General features: G+C 44.6%; 1 protein-coding gene and 1 non-coding gene across 2 annotated transcripts; one reads left to right on the top strand and one right to left on the bottom strand.

Annotated features, from left to right (window-relative positions):
* Nucleotides 1-4,980: 4,980 nt before the first annotated feature.
* Nucleotides 4,981-6,105, bottom strand: LOC106403463 (uncharacterized protein K02A2.6-like). Its single transcript, XM_022704416.1, has one exon. It carries the CDS (start codon nt 6,103-6,105, stop codon nt 4,981-4,983), a length of 1,125 nt encoding a protein of 374 aa, XP_022560137.1.
* Nucleotides 6,106-11,598: 5,493 nt separating this feature from the next.
* Nucleotides 11,599-11,706, top strand: LOC125589459. The gene has a single exon (XR_007325647.1). It is a non-coding gene; the product is annotated as a small nucleolar RNA R71 (small nucleolar RNA).
* The last annotated feature ends 5,285 nt before the right edge of the window (nt 11,707-16,991 follow it).

Raw genomic sequence — 16,991 nt, 5'->3', positions numbered from 1 at the left:
ACAAAGCAAAAGCTGCGCGGTCAACAGACTATGGATACGGTGATCGTCCGGGGGCAAGGAACGAGACGACAACTCACTCCTTCGCCTTCTAACTTCGAAAAACCCGAAGTTCTCTCGATTTATAATAAACCGAAAAGATTTTATAGATTGTGCCAAGTATAATACAAAAAGCCCTAACAAGGGCAGGGATTCAAAGCCACCAACGGCCAGTCCTGAAACATGCAAACTATGGCCTCACAAACAGGCCGAAACAGAAAATAAATAAAAAATCCCCGAAAGGATCATTACCCTAAGCACTCCTCAGAGCACTACCTTCATCCTCAACCTCACAGCCATTGCCTCCCTCGGCCGCTTCGTCGTTTCCTCTCCCGCTCGCAACATCTCCACCTTCTTCAGCCACGGGGCCATGCCCCTCGGTCTCTCCCGAACACGGCGTGAGGGTGCACTCGAACTGCAGCTGAGAGAGGATCGAGTCGAAGTCCCCGTCGGAAGCCTTCAATTCCTCCTTGCAAGACAACAGCCTTGTTTCTTCGGAGTTCAGAGTCGGTACCATGTCGCCTTTAAGCAGGTGGATCTCATTCAGGCTTCACTCGACGCTCGCCAGAGCCAGGTCCTTCTCATGGACCACCATGAGGGAATCGAACAGAGCAGCCATCCTCGCCAGGCGAGCGTGAAAATCATCCCTCGAAACAACAGTCCTCGACTCTTCTCGGTTCTGAATTTCAAGCTGGAGACGACGGACTTCGGAAGCCTTGCTCTTCTTCTCTTTCTTCAGCTTGAACAATGCACTCGCCGACATTCCGAGGTCCCGCTCGAGATCGCTGACCCGAACCTCCAACTGAGAGAGCTCAGCAGCACGAGTGGCTTCAGTTGATTTCAACGCGGCCTCGGCTTGTTTCAACGCCTCTCGCGATTCAGCCAGGCCCCTTATCGAACGCTCTATCTCTGATCCGCAGTCGCTGAGCATCCCGTCAATCAGGGATACAAACTATACATGAAATAAGGGTCAGGATAATCGTAGAACAAGGTGGCTCATGCTGAAAATAGTCAAAACAAACCTTGGCACGATGTTGCGACAAAGGTCCCAAGGGCTCCTCTTCCGCGCCAGCAGTACATTTCTTGTTCTTGACGGTCTCGGTCGCAGCGCCAGTCCTCTTGCGGCTTTTGGTCAAAGGAGCAGCACTGGACACGGGAAGCCCTAGGACGATCTCCTTCATATCCAAAGGTGGAGGCATCAACTCTGTCGACTTCTCCTCCGTAGGAGCTGGGACTGGTGTGGTCGAAGAGCCCGAGGGTTGAGCCGAGACCTCCGGAACTTGAACAGGAACCATGGCCGATTCTGCCAGGGGCGTGGCATCACCAGGGGACTTGTTTCCTCCAGCCGAGGTCGACATCGCAGGCGAAGAAAGGATAGCTGGCACCTCAGTCTGAATCCGACCCCCTTCCTTCTCGGTACTGCGTCTGGACAGTCTCTCTTTGAAAGAAAGAAACCCGGCGATGAAGGTTGGAGTAGCTTCGTGCATGGCCGGAGTCGGAAGTGCCGAGTTGGCCTCACCCATCTCGACGTCGGAGCTTTTCTTTTCACTTGGGGAGGAAGACATTCTTGATAGGTAGTTTGAGGAAAAAGAGAATGTGAGAGAAAGAGATGTGTGAAGAATGAGGAGTGGTGAGTTGCTACTTATAAGGATATGAGGGTGACGTGGATTTCCGCAATAAATATTTTTAGCCAAAGATTTCGATTTCTAATTCATATCACTCGTCCGCAAAATTGTCTCCGAGTCTTACGGGCTGGGGGGCTAACTTTGGGGTCAAAAACGGTTATTTCGAAATCAACGGCTATGATTATTTCTTATTCACTGATTTCTCGCAAAACATTCACTGAAAGAAAGATCGGAAGTGAACGAACGAGCGAATCCTGCACAAAAGCCACTCGCCGGAGAGCTGAACCGTCATGCGGGTCAGCTCGCCGGCGAGCTCAACCATCACGCCGGTCAGCTCGCCGGCGAGCTGAACCACCATGTGGTTGCACTCGCTCAGCGAGCTCAGCCATCGCGCCAGTCAGCTCGCCGGTGAGCTGAACCGTCGCGTGGTTGTGTTTGCCGGCGAGTTCGGCCGTCACGCGAGTCGGCTTGCCCGGCGAGCTCGACCTGATCCTGGCATGTCCGACTTACTTCGACTCCTGAATCTTCTGTATAGCTGTGATATCCGACCTTCGGGACCATATACTTCTCGTTTCGTTTCGATTAAAGTTATTCTCGAAGTTTTATGACCAAAACCGAGAAATCGTATAAACGCCAAAAGGCTTAAGAACGGTCCGCAAGGATCCAGACTGGTCTAGAGGCCCATCTACGCTCTCAGAAGGGATTCGAGCCCATAAAAGTTATGACGGTTTGTCCTAACTCGCAGAAATACGATAAATGCTAAGTTTCCAAAGATAAATGTAAAGATTCGAGGATAACTATCAAGATCGACGAAAAATGGAATATGCCCGAAAGAGATAGACTTGGGCCCGAAGGCGAAGGATGGGCCACCGACCTAGAGCGACTATATAAGGAGAGCAGGAGCAGAAGAAAAACGGATCCGAGAATTTAGACTTAGAGAACTCCTGCTAGATTAGAGAACTTAGGGCTTAGGTGGTTAGACTAGCACGGCAAGGCTTAGGACGTCTTGGCCGCCTCTTGTCCTGTTGTTCCGATAGTTAGCATATCTCTACTCCTCTCGGAGAAATCTTGTATTCATACTATTCAATAAAACGCCTCTGAGCGATTATCTATCTTTTTATCGTTCTAAAGTTATTACGCAGAGAATTCGGACCTTCAAGGAAAAACGGGTTCACTCGGTTTTCCTCCATTATTATTTGTTATAATCGACGGTGTGAATTTCGGTTCCCACATGTCACATCCGCCAGCTCTCCGAGGTCGTATGATGGGTCAGCTTCTGGGGTAATGTCCTCGACATCCTCCATATCCGCGTCAGGTGCAGCAGCACGACGATCAGTGCATAGGAGCTCGGGTGGTGGGAGCAAGTGTACGTTGTCGAACACGTTGAGACTGGTGATCTCGGGGCGAGGCAGCTTGGTGAACAGCTGGGTACCCTCCTTGTCGAAGAAGCTGTAGGTATCCTCATCTCGCATGATGTGGCACGCCATAAGGTACTTGATGTCGAGGTACTGAATCTCCATGTTCACCTTGTATTTGAAGAGCGGCGTGAGCAAGCTACCGCTTATGTCCTTCTTGTTCGTGTTGTGCATCAGACAGAGCCTCCTCTTGCAAAGTTGGGTGATGAAATGAAAGCCTGGGTTAGTCTTGACCTTCTGATTTGGAATGCCAGACCCTGAAGCGCGGATCTCATCCTCAATACCTGCATACAGGGTTTGCAGCTCCCCGTTTGTCACTTTGGAAGTCTGATCCTTGGCGAACAGGAGGTTTGAAATGATCTTTGCAATGACTCTAAGTGTCGGGTTCCTGATCTGCGACTGGTAGGCTTTGCCAGGTGTGAAGTTGCCATTCGCGATGAAGTCCCAGAAGGTGTTTGATGGGGCAAACTTTTTCGCCACTGCTACCCCTCTCGGCTCATTCGCGATCTCATAGATTTCGTTGAGTTTGTCGAGGGACAGTGAGCAATACTCTCCATCAGCCATGAATGAGAAGGAGCAGTTGGCGTAGGAAGGAGCAGAGAAGTCCTCATAGCTGATGGTGGAAGTGGCGAGCACTTGGCGGACAAGGTCAGGGTAGAGCTCGTGCGTACCGTAACAAAGGGAAGCGATCCCCATCGCTTGCAGCGTCTCGAACACATCCTCGTCGATACCGAGCTCAACGATAGTCTCAGCGTGGCAAAAACGGGTAGGTAGTATCTCGGCCTTGAGGAGAGTGTTGTACCGACTAGCTGTCTCCTTGTCCCACCCTTCGCAATTGAAATCTAAAATCATGGCGTCATCGAGATTGACTGGCTCGTCCTCCTGTTCTCGCGGCCAAGGGTAAGAGGTGGAGGTTGGTTGTTATGCTTGCTGTGGGGGCGTGTTGTTCGTCTTCCTTGTTCTATTGGCCGATTGCTTGGTGCGTGGAGGCATCTGCAAGGCAAACAAAAGTTTTTCATTAGTTCCATCCTCGGTTGCATAGAACAAAAGGGATTAAACTAATCCTCTTTTAGGAACTATTCATTTTTCCTTCTAAGCAACCCGCCTTCAACAAACTTGAACATCAACTCGCCAAATCAGACCATTTCAACTTTTCACAATCACAATTCATATGAGCAATGTATATCAAGATGCAACATTTTGTCTAAATCGGAACTTGCTCAAACAAAGGGGCAATGAAACCGCGATTCTCTAGGGCTAAGAGACAAAAGTTCAACTTCTAAAATCAACCCTAACAGCAAAAGGAAATTTCGGATCAAGCTATTTCTAACAAGAATCGAACTATCAAAGCGGTTTAGAAGGGTGAGCTTTTCAAACCGAAATCGCGATTGTATTTTGATTGCCGAGCCTCTTACCGTGATAATCGGAGCAAATGGACTGTAAAAACAGAGAGAACTCGAAAATCCAATTGGATTAGAAGCAAGAATCACTTAAAAAGAGTGAGAATTTAAGTTTTGGTGATGGCTTCAAAATCGCAAGAGAGGGAGGAATGTACGGCTGAGTGAAAGGGGAAAATGGAATGGTGAGGCCTTAAATAGGCGAACCCTAACCGCTCTCCATTATCTCTCTCTCTCTCTTTTTTATTATTTTATTATTTTTAATGTTTTTGGGTCCGGAACACTTACCTGGAACAGGCGATGGGTTGTTCCACCAGAAGAACAGTCCTTCGGTTGTTCTGACTGAAGTGTTCTGTTTTTTTCTTTTTTTTTTTTTTCTTTTTTTGACCGGCAACTAAATCTGAAAAGAAATAAAATAGACTATAGAAAACAATATATACACTCACCAGTGGGTTGCCTGCCACCAAGCGCTTAGTTAAAGTCATTAGCTTGACTTGGCTCAGCCGATCAGGCTGATGGGGGATCGCTTAGGGGAACTTCTTCACCCTTTGCGATAGTGGAGTCAGCAAGGTAATGCTTGATGCGCTGACCATTGATGACGAACTCATCTCCCTTTCTGTCCAGCAACACAACAGCTCCGTATGGGCGGACTTCCTTAACGGTGAAGGGTCCGGACCATCTAGATTTCAGCTTGCCTGGGAACAGCCTAAGTCTGGAGTTGAAGAGCAAGACCTTATCGTTTGGTTCGAAACGTCTGGCAATGATTTGCTTGTCATGGTAGGCTTTGGTCTTCTCCTTATAAATTTTGGAACTCTCATAGGCGAGGTGCCTTATCTCTTCCAGCTCATGGACTTGGATCATGCGCCTCTCAGTTGCTGGCTTGACGTTGAAATTCAGTAACTTGACCGCCCATGCAGCCTTGTATTCGAGCTCGACAGGAAGATGACAAGCCTTACCGTAGACCAGGTGATAGGGGGTGGTCCCTAGCGGCGTTTTGTAGGCTGTTCTGTAGGCCCAGAGAGCATCGTCCAGCTTAAGCGACCACTCCTTGCGCGAGGTATTGACAGTTTTCTGTAGAATGTTCTTGACTTCCCTGTTGGAAACTTCAACCTGTCCACTCGTCTGGGGGTGATAAGCGGTAGCCACCTTGTGTTTCACCCCATTCTTCTTCAACAGGCCCTGAAATGCCTTGTTGATGAAGTGTGTTCCGCCATCGCTAATGACCACTCTAGGCACCCCAAATCTCGGAAAGATGATGGAGCTGAACATCTTAGTCACCACTTTTGCATCATTAGTGGGACTCGCCACTGCTTCTACCCACTTGGAGACATAGTCAACCGCGACCAGGATGTACTCGTTCTTGAAGGACGGAGCGAAAGGTCCCATGAAGTCGACTCCCCAACAGTCGAACACCTCAACTTCTAAAATGTAATTCTGAGGCATTTCATTCCTTTTGCTGATGTTCCCAAGTCGCTGGCATGCATCGCATTGAGCTATGTAGGCGTGAGCATCTCTGAACATAGTTGGCCACCGTTTTGAATGTGGCGAAGTGCCCTGCATAAGAGGAACCATGGCAATGATGTAGAATCCCTGGAATATCTGCCTCTGGAACACACCTTCTGAATATGCCATCCTTGCAATGTTTGTACAAGTACGGTTCATCCCAAACATACTGCCTCGCCTCTCTTAAGAATTTTCTCTTCTCGTTTCCAGTGAACTTAGTGGTTCCTTTTCAGCAGCTAGGAAGTTCGCAATCTCAGCAAACCAGGGGAGGTGAGAGTACTACTTTTGGATCGCGGCTACTGGTTGTTCCGGTACGCGAGAACAATCGGATGTTATGCTCAGGGGTTGTTCCGCGAAGCGCAGACCAATCGTGTTGACGTGTTCCACTGTGTGTTCTTCATCAAGAGCCGTGTCGTCCTCAATCTTCATTCTGGACAAGTGGTCTGCAACCCCATTCTCGACTCCCTTTTTGTCTTTTATCTCGAGATCAAATTCTTGGAGAAGAAGAATCCACCTCAATAACCTCGGTTTTGCATCCTTCTTTGTGAGCAAGTACTTAAGAGCAGCATAGTCTGTGTGCACAATCACCTTTGATCCCACCAGGTAGGATCTGAACTTCTCGAATGCAAAAACAATAGCCAGGAGTTCCTTCTCAGTCGTAGCGTATCTGCATTGAGCTTCATCCATGGTTTTGCTTGAGTAATAGATCACATGAAGTTTCTTATCCTTGCGCTGCCCAAGGACTGCTCCAACTGCAAAACTGCTAGCATCAGTCATGATCTCAAAAGGGAGATCCCAGTCTGGCGGTTGTACAACAGGTGCGCTGACTAGAGCTCCTTTGATCGTATGGAACGCAGCTAAGCACTCGCTGTCGAAATCAAACTTGATCTCCTTGCAGAGCAGTCTGGTGAGTGGTCTCGCTATTTTTGAGAAATCTTGGATGAACCTCCTGTAAAACCCTGTGTGACCCATGAAGCTTCTGATAGCTTTCACAGTTGTTGGTGGCTGCAAGCTCATCATCACCTCGACCTTTGCCTTATCTACCTCAATGCCTTTCTCGGAGATCTTATGCCCTAGAACAATCCCATCTCTGACCATGAAGTGGCACTTCTCCCAATTGAGCACCAGATGTTTCTCCTCACACCTTTTGAGTACCCTGCACAAGTTTGACAAACAGATACTAAAGGAGCTTCCATAGACACTGAAATCGTCCATGAAAACCTCCATAATGTCTTCAATCAGGTCAGTAAAGATCGACATCATGCAGCGCTGAAATGTTGCTGGCGCATTGCACAAGCTGAATGGCATTCTCCTGTATGCGTACGTTCCGTATTGGCATGTGAACGTCGTCTTCTCCTGATCGCCCGGATGGATAGGGATCTGAAAGAAACCTGAATAACCATCTAAAAAGCAGTAATATGGGTGGTTAGCCAATCTCTCAAGCATTTGATCAATGAAGGGAAGTGGAAAGTGATCCTTTCTAGTGGCTGCATTTAATTTTCTGAAATCAATGCACATGCGATGTCCTGTCATTGTTTTAGTAGGGATCAATTCATTCTTTTCATTTGTGATAACAGAGATCCCACCTTTCTTAGGTACTACATGAACAGGGCTAACCCACTTACTATCAGATATGGCATATATCACTCCCGCTTCAAGAAGTTTCATTATCTCTTTCTTAACAACATCTTTTAGATTTGGGTTTAACCTCCTCTGATGTTCAACAGAAGTCATTGATTCATCTTCTAGGTGTATTCTATGCATGCATAAATCAGGTGAGATGTCAGGTATGTCAGCTAGTGAATATCCTAATGCCTTACGATACTTCCTAAGCTCACACAAAAGCAATGCAGTTTCCACATTATTGAGTTCAGCGTTCACAATGACTGGGTAAGTGGAATTCGGACCTAAGAAAGTGTATCTGAGCCCCTTGGGAAGGGGTTTTAGCTCAACCTTGGGAGCCTTCAACTCGCTCCAAGGATCATCAGGTAGGTTCGGCGGAACAGGCGAGTTCGGTAAAGGGGTCGCTCCAGTTGGAGTGTTCTCGTCCTTGCTGCTTTCTTCCCCCAGACTTAGACTCGCCACCATTCTTCCCATACTCCTTGGGAGTCAAACATCTTAGCATACCCGTCTGCGTCAATGTTCTCGACACTCTGCTCGGCCTCAGCTCTTACTAGTGCAAGCTCAAGTGGATCTTCTGTAAGAATCTCCTCGATCATCCCGTCGCGAGGTTGCAGCGGATCAATCCCTTCATCCACCTCGAAAGTCTGTCCATCCAGCATCGGCTTCTGCAGCAGCTCATCCATCTCGAACTGCATGACGTTGTAGTATAGTGGTAAGTATTCCCGCCTGTCACGTGGGTGCCCCGGGTTCAATCTTCGGCAACGGCGCTAAAACTTGATACACTAAAGTATCAGTGGTAATTGTAATATTTGAGATTCAATCCTTGCTACTGTCAAGTTAACAGTGGTAATTGTAATATTTGAGATTCAATCCAGAGGACCAGATTACTCTTTACTCTTATGAGTTCAATATTAAGCTGGGAAACAAGTGGGGTTTTAAAATCAATGGTGACGCAAGTAACTAGAATACCTAGAGATTCAAATTCGATTTAAATGAAAGCCGGCTTAGGGTTGTTCATCGGGTGTCAATGCGGAACCAAACAACTATTCAAGCGCAATGAGGTGCAGTCTAGAACTCGGATCACTCTGCTAGAACAATCCACTATCGTGGACTTGTTCCCTTTGCTGATCGGTCTTGAGTCCTAAGCTCTTACTTGGAACAAGACGCGATAACAAGCCTTAGAGATCAGGTCCGATTAGTTCACTTAATACCCTAATATCTACTCTCGCTGATTAGGGATATAAAGCTCATTCAATATATGTCAATTTATCTCCTAAGCGGTTAGCTAGGTGATTAAACTAGAGATCGAACATTAAGTAATCAATTCAATGCAAGCAGTAAGAACAATATGAATGAAGAACAGTTAAAATCACTTATTTGCGTTTAGCTCATGCGATTGACACCCTAAAACCCTAAGCAAGCTCAGCCGACTACTCAATCATAAAGCAAGATAACACAGACATGATTTCTGAATAATACTGCATATAAAATAAAGTAGAAAGAAAAGGGTTCAGGATGATCTTCTCGTGAAAATGAGAGATGAAGCCTTCTCCCTTACAAGTTGCTAAATCCAAAATAGTTCTCGGTCTCTTCTCAAACTAGCGTAAGAAATTAGAAATGATAGCACCGGCTTTTTATATGGAGGCGCCAGTGGTAAAGAGAAAGGAGAGAAAATCTAGGGCAAACCCCTGAAATCTTGGAGGTTTTCTTAATAGTCGGGAACAGTCAGTCGCTTGCTCTCTTTGGGAACAACCTTCGGATTGATCCGACTGGCTGTTTTGCGTTAGATATTCCAAAATGACTTCTTCCTTCATGGCACTCTCTTCTTTACTCTTTCACCTGCTCCAAACCTGGAATGATATCAAATAAGCACGAATTAGGACTGAGAATTAACTCAAAGAACACATATAATGGTATTAAAAACACCATATATCACTCGTCGAGCGACGTGGGATAGTGTTCATCGGTCGTCGGTGACTCATTGGAATCGATCGATGACGCAGTGTGAGTGTCGATCGATTCCGAGTACTCTGTTTCGTACTCTACTCCACAATGGCATGCTGCAATGTAGCCAAGATCATTTCCAAGCTCCACGAGGTTGACATGTTGTCTCACAACTCTAACTAGGTCATAGTGGACGTCTGTATTTATGAGTGTCAGACACAATCTGTTGGTGTTCATGTCACATACAGCTCCTATTGTAGCCAGGAAAGCTCTTCCAAGCAGAAGTGAAGAGTTCCAGTTAAGCTTGATGTCCAGGACATGAAAATCTACTGGGACAAGGGCATTACCAATATGTACCTCAAGGTCTCTTATGATGCCTCTTGAGCTTCTTTCTAAAAGGTCCACGAAGGTGAAAGATTCTGATGAAGGCTCTATTTTCAGACCCAGCTGGTCTGCCATGACCTTAGGTAGTATGCTGACTGATGCTCCTGTATCACAAAGTGCATGGGGAAATTCAATACCCTTCACCACACATGGTATTGCGAACTTCCCAGGATCACTCTTTTTCTTCAATGTGATCCTTAGTTTCATCATTTCCCTGACATGATGAAACATTCTCCTAATGTCCTCCTCGGTATCCTTAGTCTCTCTGAACAACATCCACAACCGGTGTGTGTAATAAACTTCATCAAAAGGTTTCTCCACTGGGATTCTGAGGACTCTCTTAGTGAAACCATCCATCTCCTTCTCATTAGCTTCCCTCTTAAGGTTTTTAGGAATCTTCTCCTTTCTTTTCCTTAACCTTCTTCCTTCAGTTGCCTCATCAACTTTCATAGGCTCTGGTGTAGTGTCTGAAGGGTTGGTTGTAGGTTCTGGTGGGTTTGCTAAAGGTTTAAGTGGTGGTCTGAGTGCGTTGATTCGGTCACTATCAATAGATGGTAATCGCACTCGGTAGGTGAGAGGTGCCCGTCGATCGATGGGAGGTGAAGGAGGTCGATCGATATCAGTCTCTCTCTGTCGGTCGACTACTGGCTCATGCCGTCGATCGATTTTGACGTAGAAAGTGGAGGGTGGGTGAGGATGTTTTTCTGTGAATTCCTCATGAGTCATGATCCGAACTGCACTACACTCCGCAGTCGATTTAGCAGATGACATCGATCGATGGTTAGAGTAATCCATCGATCGATCTTCGTCATAGTCTGTCGAGCGATGTTCATCCATTGACATCGGTCGACACTAAAGTGATCTGCCGAAACTCATGGACCTGTCAACTTCGAAGTCTCCTTCTCCAAGCTTTTCATGCTTCACCACTTGCCAGAAATCATCATCTATGATGGCATTTACGTGGTGTTTTGCTTTCTCAACTCCTGCCTCTCTAGCCAAGGCTTCTTGCCTTTTTACAGTGTCTCCAGACTGAACCACTTGCGTTTCAAGCTTCCTCACCTGAGTCCCTAAGGTCTCAATTCTCGTGTTCAGACTGTTGTAGGCGGAATCTTCTTCCCATTGAAGTCCACAGTGAGTTGTTGCTGTCCTTCCATAACTCTGTCAAGCATTGCTTCAATCTTGCTTTCCTGAGTCTGTGGTGGTGGATTCTAGTAAAATGAGTTTCCATAGCCTCTGCTGTTGTTGCTGAAAGGTTTCTGGAACTGTGAACTCAGGTTACTCCTCTGACCATTGCCATAGAAGTTTATGTTTCCACCCTGGTTTCCAGACCTCTGAAATCCAGTACCTCCAATGTAGTTCACATCTTCTTCTCCTTCCATGTCTACAGCTACTTCTCCTTCAGCTGAGCAGACCTGCTTCTTAATAAGCTCATGAACCACATCTAACTTTTCTCTAACTTCGTCCATTTGCTCTTTCCCTAGGGATGCAACAGACGTCTTCCTCTCAAAGTCAGTGTTCTTGGTGCTGCTGTTGTTTGCTAGATTTTCTATCAGTCTCAAAGCTTCCACCGGATTCCTGGTGTTGAAGTTTTCCTCACTAGCTGTATCAAGAGCCATATGATACCTCAAGGCGATACCTCTGAAGAAAGTGCTCAGCAGTTGCACTTCGTTGAATCCGTGGTGTGGACAGTCTCGCTGGAAGAACTTGAATCTGATCCACGCATCTTTGAAAGACTCTCCAGTCTCCTGCGCGAATGTAGCAATTTTGCTCCTCAAGTCTTCAGCGCGTGCCTCATCGAAGAAGTTTCGCAAGAAAGCATTCTTGATGTCGGCCCAGGATGTTAGAGATCATGTGGGTAGCTGCTTAAGCCAGTGCATTGCTTCTCCAGTCAGAGAATACTTGAAGAGCTTGCACAATAGGTAGTCCTCGGGGACTCCATCCATACGAATAGCAGCGATAAGATCCTCGAACCTCTCTAGATGGTCCATAGGATGCTCGTGCGGTAACCCAGAGTAGGGTATCTGCGACACGAGTGTGTAGTACTGAGGCTTCAGCTCGAAATTCTGCTTCTGAATCTATGGAAGTCGAATAGCTGATCTGTTGGCGTAGTACTCATCTGGACATTGTAGTCAGCCAGTGCCCTTGGTCGAGCAGCCTCTTCTACAGGTTGACCAGCTCCTGTAACATCAGTATCAGGGATTACATTCCCCTGAGCGTCTAGTTTCTGACATGTTGCATTACGCAGATGACCATCCTGGTCATACAGGTTTCCATTTTCGTCTTGTCTGAGAATAACAATTGCAACCATGTTTCGCGACTGATGATCGATCGATGTACGCGGTGTAGTATCGAACGATGTAGATCGGTCGACGATAAAGGTCGGGTGTCGGTCGATGGTTGGGTGTGAGAATCGGTCGACGTGAAAGCTGCTGCGTCGAGCGATGTGGAACGTTGGTCTTTGCGGATCGTTCGTTCCAAGTGAGCAGGATCTTCTGAGAATAGCAGGTGTTTGTCCTTGTTGCTTCTGGTACTGCTGGGCATGCACCTGAAAAGACAAGAAAATATTTTGTGTCAGAATGGGGGTAGAGAAAAGAATAAGAATTAATAACACTAAATCTAACGGCGATCAAAGCTCCCCGGCAACGACGCCAAATTTGATACCACTCAAATTACCCTAAGGAGTGAATTACTCTCTCAAATAAGAGGTTTAGTTGCAGTACTTAGGGATCGAATCCACAAGGAGCTAGGGAACCTATTAAATCTAGTCAAATTATTAATTCTAAGTGTTTGTTGTTTTATGGTTTAAAAGTAAATAGCAATCCTAATTGAGCAAGTCTATTGCTCGACTAACAAGATGATTGGGGGTGTAACTTATTGGAAGATATAGATGCAGGGTTTCTATTCAGGTGTTGGAGATTATAATCTTATAGATGTCTAACAGTTGCATGCATGATTTATCAGAGCTCAACTCCTTAATCACAGTGATCAGTGATGGTAATGTTTCACTGGTTAACTAACTAGATCTTGGATCTCAACTGTCGTCTTTTGATCACAAGAAAGTGTCGGTCGATATAGATGATCCTATAGGGATATCGATCAATACACCTTTCGCAATATCGATCGATTGTCAGAAGACAATATCGATTGTTGCTTCTAGCTAAGCCTTAGGCGCAGGTTGATAATGCTCACTAGTCTCCTAGATCAGCGGTTAGCATCTCTCTAGCAGTCTTAGCATGACAGATTAGATTCAGGACAGGATGGTCAAGGATGCTTGACTCATGCTAATTCCTAGGTTCATGTTCTAGTTAGCAAGGCTAAAACAAGCATTAATGAACAATCAATCAATGAATATCACAACTTAGCAAATCTATAGTTGGGGCTAATCCCTCTAACCTATTTGAACCTTAAATCTAACAAGTGAACTACTCAGACATAGCTAAGCAATTCATGACACAAAATATAGATAAAAACTGCATAGAATAGAATAGATGAATCAATGGAGTTCCAATCACAAATCTCTCTATGATTTTCTCTCCTAAAATTCTCTGCTGAAAATAAGAATACAATGGTGGCCAAAAGCTCTCTTGCCTCCTAACACTTAGGCAAGTATATAACTATTAGGTTAAAAACTCGTCAGGGGTAATCTTGTAATTTGGTGAAGCCTTGGGTTTAAAGTCGGCTGGAACCAAGTCGCGCATCTCGCGTCTCGACATCGATCGATGGTACAGGATGTACATCGATCGATGGTACAGGATGTACATCGATCGATCATAATCTTCAATCGTCGAGGCTTCTCTTCTGTATCGATCGACGGCACTGGATGTGCGTCGAACGATTGCTTCTTCTTCGTATCGACCTCTAATGGTCAGCTCGGATGAAATATCTTTTAAGCTTCTAAATACTCCATAATCATCACTTTACTCCAAGATACTCCTGAACCTGAAAACATACCTAATAGGATAGAATATATAATATATAGATAGTAAAATACTTACATACCATAGATGAAAATGGGTCAAATCCATGGTATATCATTGTTCTATGGAGGAAGAATGAGAATGAGTTATGCAATCATTTTTCAACCTCTCAGACGTGGAAGCAGATTCGTGTGAGCAGACCGATCAAACCATGGAATAAATTGATTTGGTTCTCTCTTGGAGTTCCCCAGTTCGCTTTCATTACATAGCTGGCTGTTAACAATAGATTGTCAACTGGAGACCGTATGAGATCTTGGGGACAGGTGCAAGGATGTCTGATTTGTGGAGAGCCAAACGAGACAAGGGACCATCTGTTCTTCGCCTGTCCATAACTTAAACTCTCTGGATTGAAGTGGGGGTTACGTTGTTGGGGAGACCTCCTGATCCTGACTGGGGAAGTACGCTTGAACACCTAATAACTCATAGATTCAGCTATCTTGGCTACATTCTATTGAGGTTAGTGTTTCAAGCTACAATCTACATGATATGGAGGGAAAGAAATGATAGAAGGCATCTCAAGAAGCCTAGACAGCATAACCAATTGGCGAAGATCATTGACAAAACCTTTCGTAGTCAGCTTTTGGCTACTAGATATTGGGAGAAACAACGTATGAGAGATCTTATGCAAGAATGGTACAGAACACATACATAGGGTTTAGGAATCTGGTTCTTCTTTTTCAATCTTAAGTCCTTTGTACATAACTATTCTTTTCACTGATGATTAATAAATTTAACATTTCATCAGAAAAAAATTATAATAGTCTTTTAATGTCAAAAAATACATGGTTTGAGTGCTCAAATTATTTTTAAAGGTTGCGAGGGCAAAAAAGTTGTTGATTGCAATCAGAAGTCGGATTTTGTTTACAGTGAGACGAATGGAGAATTTTAAGTTCTGAACACTCAGGTCAAAAAGCCAGATATTCAGGTTCAACAGACAAGTGGTGTTGTGCATAAGCAAGAACTGAACCTAAGACAGATTGTCGACCCTATTATGGCAAAAGGAAATGAACAGCGTGGATTTGGAGAACTGAACGGAGTGGACGAAGCTGGTACTGGTGATCCAATCTAAGTGTCAATCGATACAATCTTCCCATTTCGGTCGACACTCCTTAAGAGCACCGATAGATCAAGATGTTATCTTGCCCTAGATTTGAATAGAGAAATCACCTTGGACAATTTCTTGGAACTAGAAGATGAAGAACAATATGAAAATTTAGATTTGAATAGAGAAATCACTATGGAAGATATCTTGGAGATAGAGAATGAAGAACAGCTTGAAATTTTGGGCCAGGACTCAAAATTGAAGCTTGATGTCGATCAACATCCTACGGGAAAAGATCTGGACACTTCACCAAAGGCTAGTATCAATCGGTACCCACCTTATATAGATCGACATTCATGGTTGAATGAACTACCAAGTTGCATGATTGAGTTGGAACCAGTTGAGAAGAGAATGGACAAGTCCAAAGCCTCACACTTTCCTGTCCCCGAACATCTGAAATCACATATCTGCGCAGAAAAGGCTGCTGGTTTTCACAAAAGAATGGAAAAATACCTGACCCTGTGAAGTTAAGGATTACCTACACAATTTCTGAAGATGAATTTTCTATTCTACCTGATAGAAGTGTGCATTTAGGTTCTTAAATTGAGGTATTTGATGATCTTCTATATGCAATAGCTCCTAAGAAAGGCTTGAGATATAAATGTGAAGTCGACCGAGGCCCATCGGTAGTAGTTTCGAACGACACCACTTTGGGGTCTCAACACCCGTCTTAGAGCACAAGGAGTGTGAAGTGGGTCGAAATTTTTTTGATGGAGGCACCACCGCGAGTTCAGAGAAAAAGGACCAAGAGCGGTCTTCAGTTGTCATTGATTTCACACTTCTCAAATGGTGCCAGAAAATAGATAGTGCATAGTAGAGGCTTCTAACAGTCATTTGCAAAGGTTCAAGCATTCTTTATTGCTAAGATGATAGACACAGGAGAAGAGCCTATGAAGGCTTTCACGAGCAGTGTGATGAAGCTGAAGAAAATAGACATTGAGACTTGTTTTGAAGAAAGTTCTCGTTCTCTTTTATACCACATCTGATCTCCAGAACTCAAGCTAATGACTAAAAACAAGCGCTTAGTGAGAGGAACCCAACTATAGGTATTTCACATTTTTAGACTAAAAATGATGAAAAGAAATGACATTGTAGCAACGTAACCACAATGTAGCAGCGTCGAGCGACACTGTAGCACTGTCGAACGACACTGTAGCACTGTCAAACGAGACTGTCTCGAGAGCATGAGACACATGTTATTAGTATCGTAGACAAATCTCTCGTGTTAATTTAAAGTCACCTACAACTGAAGATGTTTAAGCCGGAGTTAGATCTCCTCCTCCGCGACGAAGTCAAGAGCAGGAAGGAGATAGAGATGTTGAGCATGAGTGTGTGCCACCAAGTGGAGAGGCACCTAAAATTGAGGTTGTTAGAGTTAGAGTTAAATTTCCCCCACTACGTTGAATAATACCTATAGTTGGGTTCCTCCCACTAAGCGCTTGATTTTAGTCCATAAATAATTTGTATGAGGTAGAGTTCAATGATGTTAACTATGTGGTTGATATGAATGAGAAGACTTGTGGTTGCAGGAAGTGGCAGATTGTAGAAATCCCTTGCGTTAATGCTGCAAGTATTATAATATGTAAAAAATGTTGAAATTTATGTAAATGAATATTGTACAACAACAAAAAAGTGGCGAGAAATATATAAAGATGGTATAAAACCTTTACTAGTGATGAAGTTTTAACCTAGACTAAATATGCTAGTTGTCTTGCTACTACCATGGTCAAAACGCAGTCTGGGAAGACCAAGTAATTATGTACGAAAAAATGGAAAAAATTGAATCTGGATCTGTATTACCTAGTTGACATGGCAGAAGAAAGTGATGAATAAAGTTGTAAGAATCTAAGTGGAGAATCATTCTAAGAAACCATGAGGATGACCAAAAAAATAGGTTTTGTATGTCGTTGAAATTTTCAATTTATTTGCTACATGTCAATTTTTTTGTATCATACATTTTTACTTATTTTGATATAGGGAAGAGC

The sequence above is a fragment of the Brassica napus genome, chromosome C6, assembly GCF_020379485.1.
Source record: "Brassica napus cultivar Da-Ae chromosome C6, Da-Ae, whole genome shotgun sequence".
In the NCBI taxonomy this organism is placed as follows: Eukaryota; Viridiplantae; Streptophyta; class Magnoliopsida; order Brassicales; family Brassicaceae; genus Brassica; species Brassica napus.
The sequence above is the reverse complement of the archived record's forward strand: the minus strand, read 5'-3'. Positions and strand labels throughout refer to the sequence as shown.

What these genes read in the sequence shown, in the direction of transcription:
- LOC106403463 (XM_022704416.1), bottom strand. Translation starts at nt 6,105, where the DNA reads ATGGCATATTCAGAAGGTGTGTTCCAGAGGCAGATATTCCAGGGATTC.